At 40.0% G+C, this 17261-nt stretch overlaps 1 protein-coding gene across 1 annotated transcript; it reads left to right on the forward strand.

Moving 5' to 3' along the window:
• Positions 1-12275: 12275 nt before the first annotated feature.
• Positions 12276-12779, forward strand: LOC149137630 (protein CFDP2-like). Its single transcript, XM_089348307.1, has one exon. The coding sequence runs from the start codon at positions 12276-12278 to the stop codon at positions 12777-12779; it is 504 nt and encodes a 167-aa protein (XP_089204433.1).
• Positions 12780-17261: the final 4482 nt, after the last annotated feature.

A 17261-nucleotide genomic window follows, 5' to 3' on the forward strand; every position in this document is an offset into this window, starting at 1 on the left:
ACTTTTGTTACCATAGGTACTATCAAGAAACATGGCATACAAACGATAATTACAAGTAAACGTTTATCAAATTTCTTGGCGCTTCAGCAAAACGATGAAATGAATATTAATTTTCAAAAAAAAAAAAAAGAAAAGTATTCATTATCTTAAATTGAAATTAAATAAATCAAATTTCTTATTAGTATAACTCTTCCCATAACTACCCTATTATTTATTTCGTCCCCATTTTCTCCCGTCTTCCTTCACATCCTCTTCCTCCTCCAATTCTTTCCCTTCCTTTTCTTCTTTCTCATCTTCCTCTTCCTTCTCCTGCTCCCCTCGTCCTTCTCCTCCTCTTCCCCTTTGTCCTCCTCCTCCTCCTCTTTCTCTTTCAGTGACTATGTATGTATATAGCGCTGCTCCTTTACTCGCTGCCTGCCGCCAAGCCTAGTATATATAGTCATCAACCACTTCTTATGCTAACCTCTGCTCTATCTCTCTTTTACTCTCTCTCTCTCTCTCTCTCTCTCTCTCTCTCTCTCTCTTTCTCTGAACCTTGTAGAGCGCAACTGGATTTATCAAACACTCACCCAACCAACATTCATATCAGCTATTATACACACGCGTGCACGCTCGCGCATGAGTGCACGCTCACGCTCACGCACACGCACATACATATGTTAATAACACTCAAAAGAAGGTGATTTTCCACTCAGCAAAGTAAATTGGCCAGAAGGAACTGATGTCATCAGATGGTATCCAACGTTCATCGGGTGTTTCGACCCTGAATCATAACACCCTCCCGTAGGTAGGTCAGCAGAGGTGGCCATATCACTGCTCCCCATCCCCTCCTAATTTCCAGCTTAACTCCTCTCTTTTGCTCCAAAGCCAACAAGAATCTCTTTCGGCTGCCTCTCCCATCCTGCGCACAGCCACCCTTTGCTCCTTTCCTCTCACTCCAATGGTTGTAAGCATCCTCCATGCCGACTGAGCAGGGTACCCCCTTACAGCCAACCTCGCCTGGGAAAAGCCATAACTGCCATCCTTTCTCCCTGCAAACCTGCAGAAGGCTCTCACATCTCTCTCTCTCTCTCTCTCTCTCTCTCTCTCTCTCTCTCTCTATATATATATATATATATATATATATATATATATATATATATATATATATATATATATATATATATATATATATATATATATATATATATATGGAGAATATATATATTTATATATATGGAGAGAAAATGGAGAGTATATTTTAGATTAAAAAAGAACTTTGTTTATATTAATTTTGAAAAATAAAAGAAGTTCTTTTTTAATCTGAAATATACTCTCCTTCATTTTCTATTAGGTCGTCAAGTATGAAATTTGTAGAAAAGAAAAAAAAAACGTTTGCTAATGTTTTATAAATACAAGGAATAGTTTTATTTATCAAAGTATGCACCCATATTGTCAATACACTTTTGCCATTTCAGCGGTAGCTTGTCCAGTCCAGAACTGTAAAAGCCTGGTAATCTAGAGTCAAAAAAATCTTCGAAGGCCTGTTTTACAGCATCGTCGGAATAAAAATTTTTTTCCTATCAAAAAGTTATCCAAATTCGGGAAGAAGTGGTAGTCAGTGGGGGCAAGATCAGGTGAGTATGGTGGATGATGGAGAACTTCCAACTCCAACTCCTGTAGTTTTCCAATGTCAGTTTTGCGATGTGTGGCCTGGTATTGTCTTGCAATAAAATAGGAGTGGATCTGTTGATTAAACTAGGCTGTTTTTTTTTTTATAGGTTTCTGCATCATTTGGTCCAGTTGGCTGCGGTATACTTCGGCTGTGATTGATGAGCCGGATCACACCTGCACCAGACCACCATACGCACACCATCAGCTTCTTTTGATGAATTTTGCTTTTTGGTGGCTCATCTTTGTCCAACCATTGTGCTGAACGTTTACGGTTGTTGTATTGGATCCATTTCTCATCACATGTTACAATTCGGTTAAAAAATGATACATTTTCGTGACGAAAAAGTAGCATTGCTGTTTCTGATTTTCATTGAGTTCATGTGGAACCCAGTTATCTAACTTTTTCGCTTTACCGATTTGAGCTAGGTGAGTCAATATTGTTTGCTTGCTAACACCAAACAGCAACGATAATTCACGGGCACTTTGAGGTGGATCTAACCCGACGATGGCTTTCAGTTCGTCATTATCCACTTTTGTTTCTGGTCGACCGCATTGCTCATTTGTGAGTTCAAAGTTACCTGAACGAAATTTTGCAAACCAATTTGATATTGTCTGCTATGTAATATTCCGAGTTGTCTCTGATGCTGTATTTCCAAGAAAGAACTCATATTTCAAAACTACGAATTTCTGACTTATCCATCTCTAAACAAAAATAGCAAAAAACGATTTATTAATACTTTATAAAGTGCAAAATGTATTAGAATAAAGAAATATATGTATCAACTTTCTAACAAAAAATAAAGATTGTCAAAATATAATAATGGCGCAAAATGAGCAACTATCAAAGTTTACCATATACCTTGCTACAAATTTCATACTTGACAACCTAATACAATGCTCTTCCATCTATATGGTAGACTCGCAAGGCCCCTCTCCCAAAATTCATTTGTCCGTTCTGTTCTGATCTCGTCTACAGAATTCATATTTTTTCCGTCAAAATCATTTTGAAGACTGCGGAATAAATGATAATCAGATGAGGCAATGTCCAGCGAATATGGTGGGTGGGACATTGTTTCACATTCAAACTGCTCCAGCCTTTGGAATGTCATCCTCGCTGTATGTAGCTGAGCATTATCCTGATGGAAGAACACCTTTCGTATTGAAACCAAAGAAGGTCGTTTTTCTTGTAGCACTGATTTAAGCCGTTCAAGCTGCTCGCAGTAGATCTGCTTTGTTATCGTTTGGTTTGGGTTTAAAAGTTCAAAGTGGACTAAACTTTTCATATCCTACCAATCAGATAACAACACCTTCTTTAGCCTGGGGTGCCGGTGTTTCTCCTTTCCATATACACTGACTTCGTCGCTTGACACTTTTATAGAGAACCCATTTCTCGTCACCAGTTGCTATTCGGTTCAAAAAAGGTTCATTCGTGAAACGTGATAGCAAAGAAGAGCACACATTCACTCTCTAAGTGCGATTAGACTCGGAGGGTTTGTGAGGAATCCATTGACCCAATTCGCTGACTTTTCCGATGGTATGCAGGAGTCGATGAATGTTTGAATGACCAAATCCAAGCTTCTCCGTAGTTCCTCAATAGTCGCGATGGGATTTTGTTACACCAAGGTTTGCAGGACGTCCTCATCAAGCTCTACAGATTTTCCAGGACGAGGCTCATCTTCTAGGCTATAGTTTCCAGCTCGGAATTCGGCGCGCGCAGACACACCCACACAGTGAGAGAGGGAGAGAGAGAGAGAGAGAGAGAGAGAGAGAGAGAGAGAGAGAGAGAGAGAGAGAGAGAGAGAGAGACAGACAGACAGACAGACAGACAGACAGATTGAGAGTTAACATAAAAGGTTTGGAAAGAGTCATGAACTTGCTGTATTAGAAAAAAATCTATAATTATAGTCTTTTCCCGCGGTCTTAAAAGTTATAGATCTGATGTAACATTGATTTCTTTTTTAAAAATTAATCAGGTAAGGAGTAATTGTACTAATGATCTGTGCATGCTCTCTCAAAAAGGTGAGATCAATGCGGTCTATGTTCATCGGCAGGTTGACATCTACAGAAGAAACGAAAAGAAACATTCCTTGGAGGTGGACGAGGTGTAATGAGTAAGTCTAATGTTTAAACAACATTGAACTAAGGGAAATAACTCATTGCATTTAAAAATTTTTTTAAATTAAACGTTTCTAAAAATTTACCCGCGTTTAGTACGGATAGGAGACCGAGTGTCGTAAGCTAGGGAACCGGATAAGCATAATTATTGATACTAATAATTGTTACGAGGCACAATAATAGTTACTAACAATAAAATATTGAAAACAAGCCAAAATATCGCAGCTTGTAGTAACTTAAAAATTGCAGTTATGTGGGGAGGTTACATCATTTCATTATATCTCGTTCGCCAGCATACGTGACCCAAACCTGATATGCTTCTTACATTATTTAATGACTATGTTACCGTTAAGAGATATTTTTTAATTACTTACACGAAAAATTCTCCAAGAAAAATGAATAGAATGTTAACAAACTTTTATCTGCCTGGCAGTTATTTGCAATGAGTAGATGAATACAGAATCGTAACAGTGATGAGCCACCTTGGTGGCTGATTGCAGTTATATTATAGCCAGAAATACAAGCTTCACGTCCTTATAACAAATCTCATGACCAAAATACAAACAACTTATATACAGCTATGAAAGAAGATACACTTGAAATACAATAGTTGTATGACGTAGTTGCGTCATGATAAATTTGTGCTTTAATATTCTATTCCAGCAAGCTGACATAACATCGAATTTACATGCACAGTCATACATTTTCTTTATGAAACCAATGTAAAATAATTTTTCAATGAATATACGAAGAAACATACTAGATTTGTATTTTCTACAAAATATACTTGTAAAATAGCATGTGTCTTCTGTGAAAGTGTGTTTATACGCTGTCAAATACGGTATTTATGGACAAAATAACGACAACAACAACAACAATAATGATTTGAAATTTTGGCTCAAGGCCAGGAATTTCCAAGGAGAGGTAAGTCGATTATATTGATCCAGTACTCAAATGGTACTTATTATATCAACCCCGAAAGGATGAAAGGCAAAGCCAACCTCGGCGAAATTTTAAATAATAATAGGTACAGAAAGAATACAAAACATGACAATCTAGGGACACCGATCCACTGGGAGCTACGTAGAAAGCTAGGATTTGAACATACTGATACTAGAAAGTAAGAAATACAAGATGTTGTGGGACTTTAACATTCAGACTGACAGAGTAATAGAAGCTTGATTTGGTAGTAGTTGTAGATAAAAAGAATAGAAAGTGCCAAATAATTGACTTTACAGTCCCAAATGATGACAATATTAATATGAGAAGTACAGAAAAATAGTAAAGTACCAGGACCTAGCTTTTGAATTACAAAGACTATGGAAAGTGCAGGTAAAATGTTTCCCAGTAGTTATAGGTGCATTGGGAACTATCCTTAAAGATCTGAACAGATGGATAGAGGAAATAGGCATAAATTCGTGCTCGTCACCTCGTCACCTCGTCACCTCGTCACCTCGTCACTTCGTCACCTCGTCCCAATTCTAATCCACCTGGAGGTCTGGTCCAAACTAAAACCCAAGCAACTTTACCGGTCCATCTGTCCAGCACCCAACGCCGTTGTTGGACGGCATGGACTTGCCTCTCCAGGTGCCGAGCCGCAAGCCCACCGACTTTTCCGGATTAAGTTTCGCTCCCGTCAACTTTTCATATTCTTCCAATGGTGTGCCGACCACCTTGATTTCCGAAGTGTCTGACATCATCACGGTGATATTCGCATAAGCCGACACAGCCCTTCTGCGTCCCGGTTCGAGCGGGATGCCTTGCAGCAGCCCTAGCTTCCGCAGTAAAGACTCAAGAGTCAAAACGTACAGAGGAGGTGTGACGGGACCCTTGACGGACCGATCGGAAGATTTGAAACGGTTCCGAGAGGTGACCATTAACTTTGACCACTGAGCAGATACCGCTGTGCACTGCAGCGATCCAACTTCAGAAGACGGAGTCGAAGCCAGCTGCCTTGAGGACAGCCGCCACATACCTATGGTCGACCCTATCGAATGCTTTCAATTGATTTAAATTGATCAGATCCCCGCCGAATCCAGGTTTACACCCTACCCTTTCTATGAAGTAGAGGTAGTCGTGTATGGACCTGGTCGGGATTGCGCATGTTTGCGCCTCTCCAACCAAATCCTCGACAACAAGCGCCAACCTCTTCGCTAACACTTTGGCCAAAATCTTAAACTTTGTGTTGAGCAGAGTTATGGGCCTGAAGTTATCTAATGTGTCCCTCTTGTTTCTGTCTTTCCTTATCAACGTCATTACGCCCCGGCTCGCAGAACTGGGAATGCTCCCGTTCTGCTGCCAGTCGCAGTAGAGCGCTTCGAGGAGATCGGAGAACAAGTCTGGCATATTTACGTAAAGTTCGTAGGGCAGACCATCCAAACCGGATGACTTGCGCCTCGTGCAGCCAGCATGGGTATCCTGAAGTTATTTGCCTTTCGCAGCGCTCAGCGTTGGCCGTCGAGAGATGCTGCAACCCGTCGAGGTAGGGATTGAAATCCGCTACAGTCTCTGGCTCGTCACTCCCCACGAACAATCGAGCTAAGTGCTGGCGAAAGGCCTCACACATCTGCCTGGAATCGCTCTACTCGTGTCCGTTTTGGTCCGTCAAAAACCGAATTATGGTTTTGTTACCACGCCGCACCTCCGCCACGCGGGCCTATCGAACAACTTTGGTGCCCTCGTTTCTCAGCGCACGCTCCTCAGCTCTGACAATGCAACCTTCATGTTTTGCATTGAAGAAATGGTTTAATGCCATTCTCTCTGCTAGCACGTCGGTTGCAATGCCACTACAAATAGCCTCGTCAAACTTAGCTACCAGCTCCTCCTCCTCCTCCTCCTCCTCTCCTCCTCCTCTCCTCCTCCTCCTCCTCTCCTCCTCCTCCTCTCCTCCTCCTCCTCTCCTCCTCCTCCTCCTCTTCCCCTCCCCCTCCCCCCTCCTCCCCCTCCTCTTCCTCTCCTCCTCCTCCTCCTCCTCCTCCTCCTCCTTTGTATTTTTTTCTAACGATACTTCTTTGCTAAACCCTATCGAAATTATTCTAATCTCTCATCACTTGTTGTTTACGACCCCACTCCACTGTCAACTTTTGCTTTACTAAATTATTGATCCGGTCCCCGTAAGTCTTACGTACCGGAAACAACATGGGCAGCTTCCAGTAACCAGGTCCTAACCTACGTGTCTTATCTAGGTCGACTGTACAGATTACAAACTTGTGATCTGAATAGGCGACCGTTTAAAAAAGTGGACAGCCTACACTATTACTATCTATTTTCCTAGTGAAAATCCTGTCTATATACAATCTAGATGACTCTATGTGGTTGGTCGATCTTCACAATACACTGACAGACAGCTGGATTCGACTTACACGAGACAGCAGATGCTCCACACCAGCCCACAACTCTCTAAATGCACAGACTCTGAATGATTGTATGCAGGACGGTTTCGTCCCCAGGCATGCATCTCAGGCAGGCTCGGCTGTTGGCGCTTCCATGCCCGAAAGGCTTGTCTCGAACAGGCAATACCCTACTGTAGTATTGCCATTCTTTTAACTGAAAAAAAAAAAGGAAACACACCTGCGCGTTTATATATGTATTTGTTAGTGATATAAATCGGTGAAAGACAAAAATACTTAGCCCAAATGTTATCTTTATGATTTAGTTACCTGATTTGTAAAGAAGCAATTATTGCATCAATGGAAACCCGTAACCAATGAGTTTCACACAATCTTTGCTATAAACGATTTTAAAAAAAAGCACAGAGCAGTGCAAGTTACCTCCCTTGAAATATGTTGCGATTGCGAAAATAAATTGAGTGATTTATTTTATTTTAATTCATTTTTTATCCACATTTGGACGCAATACAAATATTCAAGATTAAGTACGCTCCCAACAAACAAAACCCAGAGTGCAATTTTACATCTTTATAATTATTAGTTCTTCCCCTTTAATTTGCTAAATCCTCTGCGAAAATATCGTATTTCAGTTTCGGTATGGTGAATTTTTTCTCTTCGTCGAAAAGGAAAATGTTTCTTTTTTACATAATAAAGACTGTGGATAGATAGACATAATTAGAACATTTGACTAAATTCATCACAGCTTATCAATCTTTTTAACTTCCTCTTTCTCTACCTTCTGAGTTCAAATCCAGCTGAAATCAACTGTCATTTGATTTTCAAGGATGATTGACTACGCTTACCTCCAAACGCCTTGGAATTACTTATATTTATGCACAAACGCACACACACATGCGCGCACACACACACACACACACACACACACACACACACACACACACACACACACACACACACACACACACACACACACACACACAGGAGCAGACTGACTGAAACGTCATAGCATCAGTGTTTAGTTCCAACTATTAATGCTTTGAATTCAGATCATGTAAGGGGTCACTTTACCTTTCTTCTTTCTAGGATCAATACAATAAGAATCGATATATCTACAAAAAGTTTCCCACCAGCTTGAGGCGGCCATGTAAATTATATTAGAATTAAAGTAAAAGTGAAGTCAAATAACTACTTTATTAAGAGTTATTTCCCTTACATTAATCATTGTTTCAGCTTCTGTCAAAATTTAGCATTTTGTATATATAACATGCAGATCCAATGAATCCGTCCTACGATTTTTCGAGCTTTGTGTTTATATTAGAAGCGATTATTACAAACAATTTTTGCCGCAGAGCGTGGCTGTGTGATGAGAAGTTTGTTCCCAACTACATTGTTTCAGGTTTAGTCCACTGCGTGGCACCTTTGGGCATATGTTTCTACTGTAGCCTCGTATTCTACGAAATTTTTGTGAGTGGATTTGGTAGATGGAAACTGAAAGAAGTGCATCGTGTGTGTGTGTGTGTGTGTGTGTGTGTGTGTGTGTGTGTGTGTGTGTGTGTACGCTTGTACTTCTACCCTATCACCTCTTGACAGCCGGAGTTGGTTAGTTTAGTTATTTCTTTCCGTGCCATAACGCACATAAGCCCGCAACATGATCTCTCCAACCAGCTCTATTTTCTTCCACTGTTCTGGTCTCATTCCAGCTTCTCCACTCCTTTCCTTGTCAAGGGTCCTTCGTTTTAGGAGACAGCCCTTCTGTAATGCGGTTCATATTTTCAGTAAATTCCTTGTCATTTATGTTGAGGAAGTTTGAAGAGTATTTCATTGATTCACAATACTGCTGCTTTGTGGATGACTTGATACTCTATGCCAAGAGTATGCATGAGATGAAAAAGAGCTTTGACCTGGTAACAACATTCTCTAAGGATATAGGAATGGCACTTGGTCAGGATAAATGTTGCTCTCTGGTTGTGAAAAGGGAAAGCGGTAAATTAGATTATCAGCACTTCTATCAATGACTTAAATGCTTTTGGCCCACAAAGTGTTTGCAGTATCAGTACTCATACCAGTATTTGGGCTACTTGACTGGACGCTTGATGAGATTCAAGCCATTGATATGAAAACCCTGAAGATATTGACGAGCACAAATGATATTCACATTAATAGCAACGTAGACCGCCTCTACCTAAAACGAAAGCAACAAGGAGGTAGATTCTTAACAACGAACCAGACTGCTTTCAATGTCATATCATATACTTTCAGCAACTTCTTTTAATGCCGAAGTGCATCCCGTGGTTAAGTTTGGATACACGAAGCAGATAACATCATGAGACTTGAAAGAAGCACCTCGAGTAACATTGAATACAAGCCCAAAGAAATTGCAGGACTCTAAAGTAATGTGTCATCTGATGAAAGGATGAGTGTACATCAGCAGAAGACTATGCATGGATCTGTTAGCAGAGAGCTCCACGTTGATAGTAACATTGATAATCACAACCGTCTATAACGAACCAACAACATGATTACCAACTATTACTTTGAAGGGTATGCGTTTGCAATCCAGGAATAGGAAATAGCAACCACATACCTGATGTACAAAGGGAACAGAAACGCAGGAAAAATACAAAAATGTGATAACCAATGCAGACTTTGTGCAGTTAATACTGAATATATCATCTTCATCATAAGCAATTATCCAAAAGTGCCATCGCAGTATTATATACTGATGAACCATGATGTTGTAGCCAAGATATTGTATAATGATATCCGTCGGAGGGGTAATCCTGAGGCCAAAAAGACAAGAAACCATAGAATGGCAGAGGCCATAAGCCGCTCATAATATGAACGAATACTTGTGGAATGTCTCAGTGAAAACCTCTCTAAAGTGTAAACATAATAGACAAGACATAAGTGATTTGGGACAGAGCAGAGAAACTATGTACATTAGTGGAAAATCGGTTACCCAACGGATGCCAACATAGCGCCAAAGATCAGTGAAAAAGAAAACTCCAACTCTGAACTACTGAGAAATTTATAGCTGTTCAACTCGGATTACAAGTTCAGGTTTATACCTGTAATTTTGGGGGTACTAGGATATATAACAAACTGTCCAAACACTTATCCTGAGAAATTAGGTTTCTCAAAACCAGAAAAGAATAACAAATTCGAAGGCTACAAATTCAAGCCATCAATGGAACTGTAAAACTTTGTAAAACTTTCAAGAAGTTTAGCATTGAAGTATATATACGCACATCTAGACATGCAACAATATGCATGAGAATACATGCATAAAACAAGATATAGAAACCTGCACATGAACTGACTCCAAATACTGCACACATACGCACATACATGCACAAATACTCAGTTGTTGAAATTCCAACGAAGGAGCCTTGGACTTAGGTTAGAAACCAGTTCTTTCTCCATTGGCAAGAAATCTTGAAATAAAACTGGATAATAATACATGCGCGCACACGTATACAGACACACACACACACACGTACACATGCACACAAACACGCACACAAACACGCACGCGCGCGCACATACATACATACATACATACATACATACATACATACATACATACAAGTTTCGTTATACTCCAAAATAGACACGTGGGAAGAAAATTCGAATTACTACTCAAACAATCCATTGTTACAGATGTGTATGCAATAATATTTATAAAGAATCGCCAAATAATTTATGACAAGGGGTAACTTACTTATAATATATCTTAACGTGTTTCGGTGACTATTACGTAATAATTACGTAAAATCATTTTTACGTAAATTCTTATTCATACGTCAGACACACACGCACAGACGTCTGTGTTTAAGTATGTCAATATATATATGTACATATATATAATTACGTATGTGTATGTTTGTGTATGCATATATATATATGTACACACACACACACACACACACACACACACACACACACACACACACACACATACATATATATATATATCAGGTCGCTCTTGAGCCCTACTGGTAACATGTAACCCAATACAACCTGTTGCATGGTCGGGTCGTCGGCGACTAAACTGGCAACCCCACTGAACATGCTTGGTGAGGAGGGTGATTTTTGGACACTGCGGAACGAAAAATAAAGTCCGTAGAAGGGTGGAGGAACTCATGAGTAGTCAACGGCTGTCCAGCATCATGTGTATATGTATATACACTTTTTGTTATTTTATTTGTATTTTATATTATATTATTTTATTTTATATATTTGTATATTTTATTTTATCTATATATTAGGGGGAAAATGGGGCTCCTTAGCCGTGGTGAAGGCATCCCGTCTAGGATAGGGAAACTTTGATATAAATCCAGGTCTTTGATTGCTGAGGATGTCTTTAACAGGGCTGTACTATCCGCAAACTCTGATTCATAGGGTAGACTAGGCTCTCCAGCTTGTTTATAGCGGCTTGCACTAGCGTAGTTAGAGTGTGTTTCACCCAGGGCGAACCTTCCGTTTGCTGCTCCTGGATCCCACAAAAAACACATATTGCCTACAGCAGACCCAAAAGTGCCGACCCTTTAAAAGTGCCGACCCTTTAAAAGTGCCGACCCTTTAAAAGTGCCGCTCGGAGCGGCCCGCCCCTATCACCCCTCCCCCGCCCCAGTTACGCTAGTGACGGCTTGTCTAGGAGATGGAGACCTCAGAAGAAAAAGCCTGAGGTGTGTTGCTCTTGGTATTGTGGAACACACGTGCCCCATATTCTTGCTGTCATCACTTCCAAAAAGTGTGGCTGGTTCAACTCAAGCCTTCAACACTTAAACCACATGTGTGGGGTTTCTGATGATTTACATTTATTCATTCAGTACCGCACACTTCCAACTTGCAAAGACAAAATGTCCTCTGGCGAGAGAGTGAAAGCGGTAGGGACAGGCAAAGGATATTACTGGGAGTCTCTTGCTAGATTTCTACACAGTCGGCGACCATTGGGTGATGGCCCTCCAAGCACAGAACTTGTGAGTAACTGTGTTGTCCGTGTCCTCCAGTGGTAACAAAGCATGTTTATTTATACATAGCACTGCTTTTTTCAACAGGGGGACGGGCGAGAAAAGGATCCCTAAACATTGCTTACTCACCTTAAACTTGGCAGCCCGCTTCAGTTGTGTGGTTATTCAGTAACGCAGTCGAAACATGAAGAAATCTAAGAATATTAACCTTGGTTCCTGGATTGTGCGCACTCTCCAAGACAATCACTCAGCACCAGAACGAAAAGCTGCACTAGTTGCCCTTGAACTAAAGAAATACAACATTGACATAGCTGCACTCAGTGAATCTCGTCTTGCAGGATCATCACAGTTAGAAGAAAGTAAAAGAAGAAAGCTGCGCCACTCTGATGATGGTTTCGCCATCAAGGCAGAAATAGCTAGATCCCTTCTTTCTCTATCCAAAGGTATTTCTGATTGCATCTTGACACTAACGTTGGAACTTGATCATAACACTCGTGCTACGCTTGTCAGTTGCTATGCTCCAACCATGGTCAGCACTGAGCAGGAAAAAGATGACTTTTACGACCAACTCCGCGATGTCATCTTCAGTTATCACCATAGGGATAAACTTATCCTTATGGGCGACTTTAACGCTCGTGTTGGTACTGATTTCAGACGTGGGATGGTGTACTTGGTCGCCATGGTGTAAATCGAATGAACTCCAGCGGTTTCCATGTACTCTCCATCTGCAGAGAATTCAGTCTAAGCATCACAAATACCTCTTTTCAATAGTCAAATTGTTGCAGATGACCTGGATGCACCTTAGATCTAAGGATTGGCATACCATAGACTATGTTATCACTAAGAAGTGAGATATTAGGGAATTTAACGTTCCTTTAACACCTGCTATCTCTCTGACCATTCTAGTCTTCGTAGTAAGGCCTTGCTCCATCTGAAACGCACAAAAAAATTAAAGTCATCAGTGCCTAAGCGCATTAATGTTTTGCCTTCGAAAACCGTTGAAAAGCAGGCCGAGCTTTCTATCAAACTGGACACTGCACTCAACACTGTTGATATTTGTGATGACATTGGATCATCTTGGAAGGCTTCGCGTGGTACATGCGCTCTGCATCCGTAGAGGTTCTCGAACTTCCTGTTCGTAAACATCAAGATTGGTTCAATGATAACAGCACAGATATCCAACAGTTGTTAGATAAAATGCACAGTTCTCATAAAACACGAGAAATGCAGAGGCCAGGTCCAACGCGCTCTGAGACAGATGAAGGAGGCTTGGTTGTCTTCCAAGGCTACTGAACTCCAAGAAGCTGCAGACAGAAAGGATTCTAAAGGCTTCTATGATGGCCTCAAGAAAGTGTATGGTCCTCAAGAGCACGGCGTTATTCCTATTTTTCCTCCAATACAGAGACACTGTTAACTGACAAATCTGACATCCTGAAACAATGGAAAGACCACTTAGAAGCCGTGTTGAACTCCACCTCAGAAACTAATGATGACGTCATAATGTCTATTCCACAGCACGCTGAAATACCGGAATTGTCTCTGGCGCCAACCTTCCTGGAAGTGGTAAACTACGTTAAACAGATCTCTTCTGGTAAAGCACCTGGCAGGGATGTTGTCCCGCCTGAAATCTACAAACATGGTGGACGGAAGCTTTTCGAAAAATTGTATGATCCCTTCATAAATATTTGGAGGGTGGGCCGTGTACCACAAGACTTTAATGATGCCTCAATTCAACATCTTTATAAGAACAAAAGAAACAGAAGTGTCTGTGATAATCATCGTGGGATATCACTTCTGTCTATTGCTGGTAAGATTCTTACTCGACTCGTTCTTGACAGGATCATTAAACACATCGTAAATTGCATCTAGCTAGAATCGCAGTGTGGATTTTGCTGTGGCCATGGAAGTATCTATATGATATTTTCCCTTCGTCAGGTCATCGAGATGGTACATGAGAAAAATCAAGAGTTGTTGACCTTACTAAGGCCTTCGATACTGTTAACCGACAAGGACTTTGGAAAGTTCTGTAAAAGCTTGGTATACCTGACAAGATGTTGAATTTTATCATGAGGAAATGAAGGCTGCTGCCGTGTCCGGCAGAGAATCTTCAGCTTCCTTCGATGTTACAAACGGCTCAAAACAAGGTTGTGTTATGGCCCCTGTTTTGTTCGCACTTTCCTTTTCGGTGATGCTGAGGTATGCTTTTGATGACATATAAATTGCTGTTAAATTCCAGTTGCGAACAAGTGGTGGGTTATTCAATCATCAGCGTTTCAAAGCCAAAACACTGCTACGCACCAGTATCATTCGTAATCTGATTTTTTTTTGCAGAGGGAGCTCAGGAACTTCTAGACCGGTTTTTTGCTGCATGTAAAACCATCAGTATAAAGAAGACGGAAGTGATCCACTAACCTTGCCCTACTCCTAAGCAAATTCGAGGTGTCCAGCTGAGGCCACCGGTTCACAATTTCCTTGACACTCCTATACAGGCTGATGGGAAAAATCTAAAGTATGTGAAGTCATTTACATATATTGGTAGTAAAGTGAATCCGAGCGCTTCCCTTGATGATGAAATCGTCAACTGTCTTGCAAAAGCAACCAACGCATTTGATAAACTCCGTCATCGCCTATGGAATGAAACGATACCCCACCCACCATATTCGCTGGACATTACCCTATCTGATTATCATTTATTCCGCAGTCTTCAAAAAGATTTGGACGGAAAAAATATGAATTCTGTAGACAAAGTTACAACAGTCCTGGAGGAGTATTTTTCGTCACGGACAAGTGAATTTTGGAAGAGGGGCCTTACAAACCTACCACATAGATGGAAGAGCATTGAAGAAAATGAAGGAGATTATATATATGATTAAAAATAACTTTATTTATCTTAATTTTGAAAAATAAAGAAGTATTAAAAAAAAACCTATTATTTATGGGATGACCCAATATATGTATCTGCCCATTTGTATATGAAAAGGTAATATCTCAAACTTGTATGCTCTGTTTTCTCCGATTACACTGTGCCTTGTGTTCAGCCATTTCACTGATGATTTTGATAATTTGCATAATGAGGATATATATATATATATATATATATATATATACTGAGCTCTCGACACCATTCTTTGTATCCTTTTGTTGCTGAACACTGATGAGGCAATTTGATAAAATTATATAATGTTTTGACAGGAAATTACGTAATCCTGGCAGTTAATTTAAAGAAACTTATGTTTTATAAAGCATAAAATAGCATGTTTTCTGTATTTTATTGATATCGCACGCACACGCACGCACACACACACACACACACACAAACTCACGCATGTATATATGCTTACAGATATAAAAAAAATTGTTCCACTTATGACATAAGTTTTCAGTTTCGTTCATTTATTGACGTCATTCAAATTCACTTACATTATGAATTCGTTTAGGAAAGAAGTGAATACCACTTCACTGCGTTTCAAATAATTAAATAAATAAATAGTTTTACTCTTTATATTATGGAACATGCTCATTGTTGAAAAAATTGTATGATTACGCCTAAACAGACTTAATATACACACGCATATTCTTTGTTCCCCCCCCCCACCCCACCCCATACACACACATACATACACTCCCTTTCTTTCTTTTTCCACCTCATACGTACAAACATGAAAAACGGAAAATTCATTTTGAGTACGGCGTCATAATATAACTGAGTCACTAGAAGCCGCTATGAAACAATTTTATCTCATTCTTCAGTTATAATAACATTAATATAAATGTTAATAATGCACATAATAGGCGCAGGCGTAGGCTGTGTGGTAACAAGTTTACTTCCCAACCACATGGTTCTGGATTCAGTCCAACTGCATGGCACCCGGGCCGACCAAAGCCTTGTGAGTGGATTTGGTAGACGGAAACTAGAAGAAGCCAATCATATTAGCGGATGTATCAGCGAACGCATCAGCAGACGATTATTGCCCGTCAGCGATATAAACACGAGTGCTTATATGCGCCATAGGTCCATATGAGAGGTCCTCGCTTGATGAATATAGCAGTATTTTGTTTTCTAACACAACATCCACTTTTAGTGGAAGATAGATGTTACCTTTTTTGACTGATACTGCTTCTAAGGTGGTGAGCTGGCAGAAACGTTAGCGCGCTAAAAAAAACTTCTTTGCGGCATATCGTCCGTCTTTACGTTCTGAGTTCAAATTCCGCCGAGATCGACTTTGCCTTTCATTCTTTCAGGGTCGATGAAATAAGTACCAGAAGAACACCAGTGTTCTTCTGTTGATGTAATTGATTTACCCCCTCTCTTGAAATTGCTAGCCTTGTGCCAAACTTTGAAACAGGTATGAATACTACTTTAGTTACTATTATATATATATATATATATATATACATATATAATACAAATAATATGTGAGTATATGCATATATACGTACATATATGTACATACCTACATCTACATGTATATATAGATGCATATTTTGGGTACAGGACATCACGTGTGTGTGTGTGTGTGGTGTGTGTGTGTGTGTGTGTGTGTGTGTGTGTATGTGCGTGTGTTCGTCCCCAACAAGCACTTGATAACCGTTGCTGGTCTGTTTACGTCCCCATAACTTAGTGGTTCGGCAAAAAGAGGCAGAAAAAGTATCGGGCTTTTAAATAAATAAGTACTGGAGTCATTTTTTTCAAGTAGATCCTCCAAGGCGAGGCTTCAGTATTGCTGCAATCCAACAACTGAAACAAAGAAGAAGATAAAAAGATAAGATAACGGCTGAGCAGTAAATTAAACATAGTTTTGTTGCTCAATGAAAAAAAGCCTCTACGTGGCTTTTCGACCAGTTAGAAATAACAGCCTTCATCCCTTAGCATTGCATGTTCGAGTCATAATCAAGTTTTTATTTCATTCTAGCAGAATCAATTAAATATATTGAGTTGAGTCAGTCAACTTCACCTCTTACCTAACACAATTTGTCTTTTATTTTTCTTAAAGAAATCACCATTATTATTTTGTTTCGTTATAAGGCGGTAAGCTGGCAGAGTCATTAGCACATGGGCAAGTAACGCTTATTAACAGTTCGTACCTCTACGTTCTGAGTTCAAATGCTAACTAGTTGGCTTTGTTTTTCATCCTTTCGGGGTCGATAATATAAGCACTAGTTACCCCTT

This window comes from Octopus bimaculoides, chromosome 1, assembly GCF_046866305.1.
Source record: "Octopus bimaculoides isolate indiv1 chromosome 1, ASM4686630v1, whole genome shotgun sequence".
Taxonomy (NCBI): domain Eukaryota; kingdom Metazoa; phylum Mollusca; class Cephalopoda; order Octopoda; family Octopodidae; genus Octopus; species Octopus bimaculoides.

Excerpts from the sequence above, each read along its gene's own strand:
- LOC149137630 (XM_089348307.1), top strand. The coding sequence starts at position 12,276 with ATGAAGAAATCTAAGAATATTAACCTTGGTTCCTGGATTGTGCGCACT.